The sequence below is a fragment of the Myotis brandtii genome, unplaced genomic scaffold (genome assembly GCF_000412655.1).
Source record: "Myotis brandtii unplaced genomic scaffold, ASM41265v1 scaffold51, whole genome shotgun sequence".
Lineage (NCBI taxonomy): Eukaryota > Metazoa > Chordata > Mammalia > Chiroptera > Vespertilionidae > Myotis > Myotis brandtii.
Window position 1 is genome coordinate 72,115 of NW_005369442.1, and position 9,884 is coordinate 81,998.

At 48.6% G+C, this 9,884-nt stretch overlaps 1 protein-coding gene across 1 annotated transcript in view; it reads left to right on the forward strand.

Moving 5' to 3' along the window:
• Positions 1-3,204, forward strand: part of RASL11B (RAS-like, family 11, member B) — a gene marked incomplete at its 5' end in the record, with an annotated part of 3,615 nt that extends 411 nt beyond the window's left edge. The window contains 2 exons of the mRNA XM_005877178.2: positions 959-1,035; positions 1,783-3,204. Of these exons, the coding sequence (XP_005877240.2) occupies positions 959-1,035; positions 1,783-2,253 (548 nt within the window). The remainder of the gene's footprint in view (positions 1-958; positions 1,036-1,782) is intronic.
• Positions 3,205-9,884: the final 6,680 nt, after the last annotated feature.

Sequence of the window (9,884 nt, forward strand, 5' to 3'; positions counted from 1 at the left end):
TGCCTCGGTCCACTCCAGGCCCATTCATCACTTTATCGAGGGCCTGAAAGTATGCCCCTTGGTATGTGTCCACCATGGGGACCCCAGTTGGAAGCACCCTTTGTTCTGAAGAGCCTCTCCCTTCAAAACACTCCTGCCAAAGTCATAAAAAAAAAAAATGTTGGCCAGCTCCTCCCCCACCCGTCCCTCTCTGCGGGCTGCCTTTCAGAGGTGACCTTTTAAAGCAGAGGCCAGCGGAGAGCCGCTGTAAACTAACGTTCTCTTTTCTTAACAAAGAGAAAAGACGGCACGCCAGAATTTTAGGAGAGTTCCTGGATAAACGCGAGGACACTGTTTCAATCCCTGCGATTAAGACTGGCCACTGGGGAGGCTTAAGGGCTTTCAGCCTATGTTCTGTTAACAAATTGTTTCATTCCTTGGACCATCTGAAGTACCTACAGGGGATTATTTGAAATGCGCTCTATAAACCATGGCAAGATAAGGCATGGCAGCCTTCTGCTTTGATGTAGAGGTGGCTGTGGTTATGTCACATTTTTATTTCAGTTGGTAATGTTGGCTCTGCGTTTGCTAACAATGTTTGCCTACCGAGCCACTGTATCTGATAGCTAGAGTATAAATATATGTCTGAGTGATAAAGTACTAAAATAAAATAGAGACCCCACACATGCGGAGCAAGGAAATACTCTAAATATGGAAATTCTGTTTAAAACAACCCAAATCAGTTTCCAAAAATGTGCAAACTTTGCCCTGGTTTTAATAAATCAACTAATATGGAGTTAAAATTACAGTTGTTTCAAAAAAAAATCTAAATTAAGTCTATTAATTAGGGTAAACTAGTAAACTATAGCTTATTTTTGTCCAGTGGTTCAGGTTATATTTTCTAAGTTAAAAAATCCCATAATGTTTTCAAAGTTGCACAAGAAGGATGGACATAATTTTTTTTTCTTTTGCCTGATAGGTAACCTCTACACCAGACAAGTCCAAATAGAAGGCGAAACCCTGGCTATTCAGGTTCAAGACACTCCAGGTATTCAGGTGAGAAGCTCTGAGATGCGTGACTAGGTCGATGGGGAGGTGGCTTGACTGTCGAACTGTTCAGTTCTCCAAGTACGAAGGCGAGGAATTTGGGAGCCAAGTCGAGGCTTTTACATGTGTGACACTTCAGTGCTATCTGGCTGTTGGTCAGTCCTAGCCTGGCTTGATTTGGGAGACGTGGCTGAGGGGCAGAAATCTCAGGAGTCTACCCAGCAGGAAAGACCAAACCAAACTCACTGGGAACAGGCGGTTTCCGACTGTGGTTAAAAAGGTCACTTTTTACATTTGTGCCTTGCCATTCAAAATCAAAATCTAGGTATAGTCTCCAAATACTCGGAATCACTTTTTATTGTGGAAAGTTCCTCTACAGACAAAAGAGCCATGCTAGTGTGTGTGTGTGTTTCCCTCTTGAGCTGGGCAGTTATCCAGGTTTAAATGCTTCCAGCTCCTATCTTTACTTCTCCAGACTTACTGTCTAGCCAGTTAATTTCCCATTTTATGCAACTACAAAGTCTCTCTGCATGGAGTTCTCTGCAGGTCAATTTTCCACTTGAGTGTGGTGAGCTGCACTGTTATTTATTCCAGCTCCGTGCAGCTGGGTCAACATATTGTCAAGAAGGCTGAAGTGTGTGGGGATATAACTTGTTTATGGCCTGCGACCTGGCATTACTGTCAAGGGCTCTTTGAATTCTCTATCCAGCCCAGCCAGGGCTCTCTTCATTCACCTTGCCGTTCCCCCTCTCTCAGGTCCATGAGAACAGCTTGAGCGGCAACGAACAGCTGAGTAGGTGCATTCGCTGGGCCAACGCTGTGGTCATCGTTTTCTCCATCACCGACTACAAGAGCTATGAACTCATTGGCCAGCTCCACCAGCAGGTCCAGCAGCTCCACCTGGGCACCCGGCTGCCTGTGGTGGTCGTGGCCAACAAAGCTGACCTGCTCCACATCAAGCAGGTGGACCCTCAGCTTGGACTGCAGCTGGCTGGCATGCTGGGCTGCTCCTTCTATGAAGTGTCCGTCAGCGAAAACTACAACGACGTCTACAACGCTTTCCACGTCCTGTGCAAAGAAGTGAGTCACAAGCAGCCGCCGAGCAGCACGCCTGAGAAGCGAAGAACCTCCCTCATCCCCAGGCCCAAGTCGCCCAACATGCAGGACCTGAAGAGGAGGTTCAAGCAAGCCCTTTCTGCCAAAGTGAGGACTGTCACCTCCGTCTGAAGCAGAGGCACGCGGGGTGTGGTCTTCCCAGGAAGAGAGTCTGAGGCTCTTCAGGTGCAGGAACGTTGAATGCTGGGAGTAATTCGCGGTTCCAGAAAGGGCCGGAGCAGGGAGGCCCTGAGGGCCTGTGGAACTGGTGTGGAAAAGGAAGCATTGTTCAGAGCGGGGGACAGAACCGGTGAGGCTTGATGCCCACCAGGCCGCTCTCTGAATATGTGAAATGGACTCCCTGTCTTGTCCTGTGGAGGGGAAGGGGGCATAATTGCTTTGGACTTTGTCCTTAATGCCTTGTAAATGATGCTCAGTGGTAGTTTCACCAAATATATCGATGTGATTTACAGTGGGGATGAAATAGATTCAGCTCTCACGGGCTTTCCTTTTTTACTTCTTCCTTCTCTTTTCCTCCACCCGTATCCCCCAAGGAAGAATTGCTTTTCTCTTACAAGGAGGATTTGCATCTCTGGAACCTTATTCCCTATAGAATGCCTTTCTAACTGGAAGGGTACCCACTTTCTTAGGACAAAGAGGAAAATATTCCCCATCCCCCCCAAAAGGGTGGAGTTTATGGGCCAAAATGTGTACCCAGACATCTCTAAGCGTACATGGCCTGACACGGGAGGCTGCTTAGTTGAGCCTGTGATCAGTGGGTGGAGAACAAACTCTTCAGCCCCAAACTTTGAGTGGTGTGAGACTGTATAATTAAAAACAACAACAAAAAACTGTTGCATCAGGTACAGAAAGAAAATGTGTCCATTGAATTTGGTGTGATTTGTGTAAATGGCTCATGGCAATGATGTTGGGCTGCTTCCCAGGCCTGGTTGAGTCATGGCTTAAATACCAAAACACTATCTTACAGCGAGTGAACAGATGCACTTTAAAGCCACCCAAGCTTTGGCTTAAATTGTAATTAATTTATTTTATGTACAATAAATTTCATTTTAAAAGAACAGACATTTGACTTGGTCTTTATTGAAACACTCACCTTTTGTCCTTCAAAGAATTACTTAGCCTCTTGGGTATGTTGAGTTAGGCATTGTGCCTTCCAAAGGTTATGTTTTCAGAGAGGAAGGGGAGAGAGAGAGAGAGAGAGAGACATCAATGTTGAGAGAGAGCCATTAATCAGGAGCTATGAGGGCCTCCTGAACGCCCCCCACTGGGGATGGAGCCTGCAACCCAGGCATGTGCCCTGACCCGGAATTGAACCGTAACCTCCTGGTTCATAGGTTGACACTCAACCACTGAGCCACGCCAGCTGGGTCAAGGGTTATGTCTTAAATGTCCCAACCAAAGACATGCATTCAACTGTTATTCCCACTTTGCAGATGAGGAAACAGGCTTACAAACAAGTTGCATATCTTGTCAAAGGCCACAACCTATGAGTGTTGTAAGCTGTAATTTGCCATTTTATAATCAAGAATAGCATATCTCCTATCCATTTCCGTCATGATCTTCCAGGTAAACCAGACATGTCTGGCTGTATGTTTTATGCTCTGAAGACATCTTAGCCAAGCCTTGAAGATACTAATGCTTCTACACAAGATTACTGCTTTGCCATACATGCTCCATTTGGCAAACCTCTTTTTTTGGGTATGCTGCTTGCAAAAAGTGCAATTTGTTCTCATTGTAGAAGCTTGGAGCCATTGACCTGGGCCGTTTAGGAGCCCCTCATATCTCCTATCACAAGAGTATGTGCTAAAACTGCCAGGCCACTCATCTGTGTCCGTATGGGCCAGAGAGACCGCTTGTGCAAGCTAAGTGAGCCACCATCTTTATGGGCAAATGATCACACCTTATATTTGAGTAGTGGTTTCACATACCTGATCTCATTCATTCCTCCAGGGAACCCTGTGAGGAGGGTACAGGAGGAAATACTATCTTCCAGATGAGAAAAACAGGCTCTGAGCTTCGAGTGATGTCCTCAAGTTCTCACAGAGGACCTGAATCAACGTCTTCGGACTAAATTGTAAACTTAAAAATAAGAAGGCCTTTTAAATTGAAAGGCAAACAAGTGTTTATTTCAGCTATTTGGGAATCATTAATGCTTCAATTAGGAGACTAAGGCAATGGGTCTTGATGAAAAAAGGAAAGGGAACAGTTAGTTACAGCAATAGAGGAAGGCATTTTTATTGGTGCAGATAACATAACCTAGTGATGCTAATTCTAAACACTTTTTAATGTTCAGCCCTGTAATCATCCATCCAGTAGTCATCTTGTTATCTTTGTAAATAGTTCCTTGGGAAACAAGGTTGCTTAGGCCCAGTCCAAAGGTCATTTTGCCCTGTTTTTAACATTCCAAGGTTTGAAGTATAAGACATGCAAGGCAATTCCTTGGGCATGGCAGCTCCAGCTCCATTTTAAAGTGGCTCTGTTCATGTTATTGTTCACAATATTCAGCGTTCTTATTTCTTTATAAGATTTCACATATGAGATGCTGTTGCAAATGCAGGGCCATGGAACCAAGGGGAGCAGCCAAAATGAATAGCTACTGAGGACCTACTATGGTATCGTATCAGACTTTTAAATCTGTTTTCTCCCTGCCTGCTCTTGACAGGGATTTTGGTGATGCCCCAAACCTTACCTTATATGGAGAGCAATTTTTTTTTATACATCAAGCCTAACTAACTTTGGAGAAGGGGTTGTGTGTTGGGGGCAGGGAGGGAAATAGTGCTAACATGAGATTCTATAAACATTTCAACTGAAAGGCAGTGACAAGTACCTCCCACTAGCTTCTGCTCACTTTATTTCTGTTCATCCTATGTGGCTGTATTAATCATGTTGATGAGTGAGAGGTTAATCTTCATATGCTTAGCAATGGTCTTCTACCCAGGCCCTGGAACTAAAAGTAGAGAATTTTCCTGCGGGCTTTATCTTCAAAGGTGCTGAGCAGCGCTGCATTCCGTTTACTCCTGGCAGCGGCTCCGTCCCCTCTTTTCCCCCTGCGCTGTGAGTGTGCAGACCCCGCAGACCCCGGAAGCCCTCTCCTGCCCCCGTGCTGAGTGTGAGCTGCACCCCACTTCCCACTTCGCTGGACTCAGTGTCTTCGCCCTGGGAGTTCTGGCTGGAAGGGGTCTGGGAGCTCTATTCCATTATTCCATCCAGAGGGACAGAGTGCTTTGTTCCAGGAGAGAGAGAGAGAGAGAGAGAGAGAGCGAGCTGGAAACCACCCAAGTCCCAGTCTGCCCACTGTCCCAGGCGGACATGACTATTTATAGTTCTAGAATGTGCCATGTTTCCTCTCTTCTCATGAATTTTAGCTTCATGTTTCATTACCTTGGCTCCTCTCATTATTAGTATCTCTCAATGCCTGTTTGTCTGTTTTAAATTTCTTTGTTCTTACTTTTAAGATTCCTTTAATAGGTCGCCTACTCTAGGCATTTTACAGACATAATTCTTCTTTTTTTAAAATATATTTTTATTGATTTCAGAGAGAGGAAGGGAGAGGGAGATAGAAACATCAACCATGAGAGAGTCATTGATTGGCTGCCTCCTGCATGCCCCCAATTGGGGATCGAGCCCACAACCCAGGCATATGCCCCTAACCGGAATTGAACCCGGGACCCTTCAGTCTGTAGGCGGATACTCTATCCACTGAGCCAAACCAGCTAGGGCCAGACATAATTCGTACAATAGACTATGAGGTGGGTATCATTTCTCCCATTTTACAGAAAGGGCAATTGAGGGCCACAATCCTGTGGCCAGAAAATGGCTGGGGGTGGGTTTAGATGCAGCTTTGCTTCTAGCCTGTGTTCTGCAGCCTCCTGTGGCACACAAGAAACACTCCAAGTGGTATGACTAGTATTTAAATGTCCGAATACGATGACCATCAGGCACTGAGGGACACCCTCTCCCGCCTGGGAGGGAAACACCTGCTTTGCCACGTGGGCAAGGGAAGGCAGGGAGGGATGTGCTTGGGGATGGGAGGCAGGGGAGTGGAGAAAGGAAAGGAATTAGAATTGATTGAGCACTTACAATGCACCAGCTTATAAATGATCTCCTTTGACCTTTTGAAGAATCTTGTGAGGAAGGTAATACTACCACTTCCATTTTAAAGATGAGAAAACAGAGGCTGGGAGAGATGAAATCACCTGCTTAGGACCACACAGGTAATAACAATGACCGTTTCTACGTATTGAAGACCGGGCGCCAGGCACTGTGTGCAGTGTTTCTCCACACCAACCCCACACTCCGTCCTTAGTCCCTCCGCAGACGCGGGAAGGGAGGCTCAGAACTCAGTAGCTGGTGCAGCGTGAAATGGGAGACCTGCATGGACTCCCCAGGCCTGTCTGAGGCCACAGCCTGGACCCAGGCAGTGCCCACAGCACCCCAGCTCTGCTTCCTCAGCAAGCCCCCCCCCGCCCCCAGCTCTCCTCTGTCTTCCACACGCTGCCTCCCTGCCCTGGCCTACATGCCCTGGCCTGCTTTTCTCGGTCTCTCTGCTGCCTCTGAGCCTGTGGTCCGCCCTGGCCAAGGCCGCCCGGCTGCCCGGCTGCCACAGCCACATCTGCTGCTGCCATCAGCCGGCTGCTCCCTGGCCTCCAGTCCCAGCTCAGTAATAAAGACGTCTAGGCAGCGGCGGCCCGGCCCACAGCTGTCTGCTTCAGAACCAGATCCTTGTCTGTCCCCCTGTCTGGCTTTCGAGTTTTCTCCCTGCTGCAAATCAAAAACATGCGGAGCCCTCTGCGCAGTGCAGAGCTGGTGAGGCTTCCTGTCTTCCCCTCACCCCGCCCTGATGCGCCCACCCAGCCAGCCCCTAGCTATGGGCCTGTTTACAGGAGCCCTTCATTCTGGTGAAAAATGGGATTTCAACATTCATCTCACATTCCAAAGAGGGAGAAACCGATGTGTTTTCCAGACAAATGAACAAGCTTGTGGCAACTCCCTCAAGACAAAGGGGTGGGCGAGGGACTCCTGGGCCGGCCCCTGCACCCTGAGGGGAAGGGGGCTGCCCCAGGCGGCCAGAAGTCAGGCCAGGGCCCTTGGGGATGGCCCGGAGGGAACCACAGGGCTTCCTTTATTATAATAAGTCACCCAGGAACACGGTGTTCTCTGTACTCCAGCGTCTAAAGAGAGAAGTTTCCAGAACGTTCTTATTGTTCTCCCTCTTCTCACTTGGTGAGAAGAGAACAGGAGTAGGTTTATTACTGATTGTGGCAAGACCCCGCCAAACTCCCCATCCCCCACCCCACCCCACCCCGTGCTCCCTTCTCAAATACCCTCCATCATCTGGTTTTGTCTTTTAAAATAGAGAGGGAGTTTCTTCAGTTCCTTGGGCAGGGGCAGCAGACGGCAGTTGGAATCCTGGGTTATTTGTTGCTGCGATTCCGTTCCTGGTAATCAGGCTAAAATAAATACTAGTGGTCGTGGGGAAGCTCGGTGGAATTCTTTGTTATTGGGATGACGTTGTCACGGAGGGGCCTGGGGTAAACAGAGCCATTTCCCTAGGCCCTGGCCCCCGGGGACGACTTGGCTGACGCAGCTCCTGCGCCTCCACTGGGCTGGGCCCCGTGTGTGCTGGGGAGCAGACTCCAGAAGGCGGTCACGAAGGCGAAGGCGGGGGTCCGTTGCTGCAGAGTATTTACACCCCTGCCGCTTGTGCTTACAGACCGGTCGCAGGTCCTTGCGGAAGGTTTGCGTTTGCCTGTGCTCGTTTTGGCCTTGGCCCGCCAGAGGTGAGGCCCCAGAGGAGAAACCAGCATGACCACTCAGCCCAGCCTTCGAGGCCGGCTGGCATCTGGGAGGCGCATCTGAATGAGGCGCATTTGGGTGAGGTGCACAGGCTAAGTCAGGGTGTCAGTCTAGAATCCACACGGCTTCTTCATGGGTAACATCAGTGATGGAGACATGGGCACGAGCAAGCATCGGACATTTGCTACAATAATGGCAACGCTGGCATGTGCGCAGCCAGCTTGCCACGTGCCCTGTTCTAAGTGCTTTACAAACTTAATTCTTTTAATTCTCACAACAACCAACCCGCTGCAGTAGGTCCTATAGTGAAACAGGCCAGTAAGCCAGGACAGGCGGAATAGGCAAACAGACAGATAGTTAAACAGCGGTTTGCAGCCATCTGGTAAATCTTATATTCCTTAAATCAAGGACTTTTATGAGAAAATGGTTTGTACTTCTCCTCCCCAACCAGAGGGTAAGTAGCTTAAATCACCCTACTCAGGGAGACAGAGAGCAGAAATCCAATTCGTGCCATTTGCCAACTCACCCAAGGACAGCGGAAGCTAAGAGAAAAAACCTCATTTTGGTACATCAGCATAAAGCTGGTGAATATTCTACCAAGATCCTTCCCTAAACACCTTTAAAAACCCTCAAAATGAAGGTCCAGTGCAAGCATGTCAAACTCAAAGGCTAACAGGGCCAAATAAAGGATTTAACATACTTGGTCTACTGCATGCTTTCCCTCCCAGGAGCACACCCCTGCCTTCCGCCTCACCTCCCCCTCTTGTTCCCCCATGAGACTTGCAACCAGGGCAGCGATGGGCAGCAGCAGTTCCTCCCAGGTGGACCCTCTCTTCTCTGACTTCTTGGTGAGCCAAAGTAGACCAGCCTAGGCTCACTTCCCCAGCCCTTTCTTGCTAAACTGTCCCCAGATTTAATAAATATCCTCTAAATTTCACCTGGACTCCTGTTGTGAAATCTTTCCTGCACCAAGTCAAGAACCCACATACTACCCGCTGGCCCCAGGCAGACCCATTCAGGGCCAGGTCCCCTTTCTGGTAACACTATCATCGTCCAATTTCATAGTCAGCTGAGACGGGCGAAGGGAATTACCGTGTGGAGAGGTGAGATTGGACCCACACCACTGGGTCAGGCTGCAGGCCCTGCTCCCGGCCTCTGGGCGATGCTGTCTGGGAAGCATATGGGACCAGGTGTGCTTCCTCCATTTTCTCATGTGGATCCAATGGCGCCTCGTGTCTTCTCTGCATTATCCTCCTGCTGAGGCTTATCATTTTGTGAGGCTCTTCCTTGGTGTCCTCAGCAGGAAGTACCCACACTCCTTGGGCTGCGTGCTGGCCGCTGGGTTAGGGATGGCTCCCCTCTCCAGCAGCCTTCTCATGAGGGAGGTACCCTTCATCATCACCTGGATTTTACAGGAGGCACTGAGGCCTGGAGAGACCCACAGCATCGTGAGTGGCAGACTGAGACTTAAACCCAGACAAGACTCTGGAGCTCAGTTCTAACCACTGCTCCTTCCCAGGGGCCAAGAGCACACCCACTTCTCCCCCACCCTCCTACCCTCGGGCAGTGAGCACGAGAAGGCTCAGGAGGCTGGGCCAGGGAGCCAGGTGCTGCTGCCTGGGCCCCTCTTCTCCTTTATCTGGTGAAGGCTCTTTGCGGGATTTATACCAAGTTTCCATTATACTCCTGCTTTTTATTTTATTTTATTTTATTTTTTTAATCCTCACCCAAGGATCTGTTTTTATTGACGAGAGAGAGAGAGAGAGAGAGAGAGTTTATCTGGTGACTCTTTGCGGGATTTATACCAAGTTTCCATTATACTCCTGCTTTTTATTTTATTTTATTTTATTTTTTTAATCCTCACCCCCCGATCTGTTTTTATTGACGAGAGAGAGAGAGAGAGAGAGAGAGAGAGAGAGAGAGAGAGAGAGAAACATAGATGAGAG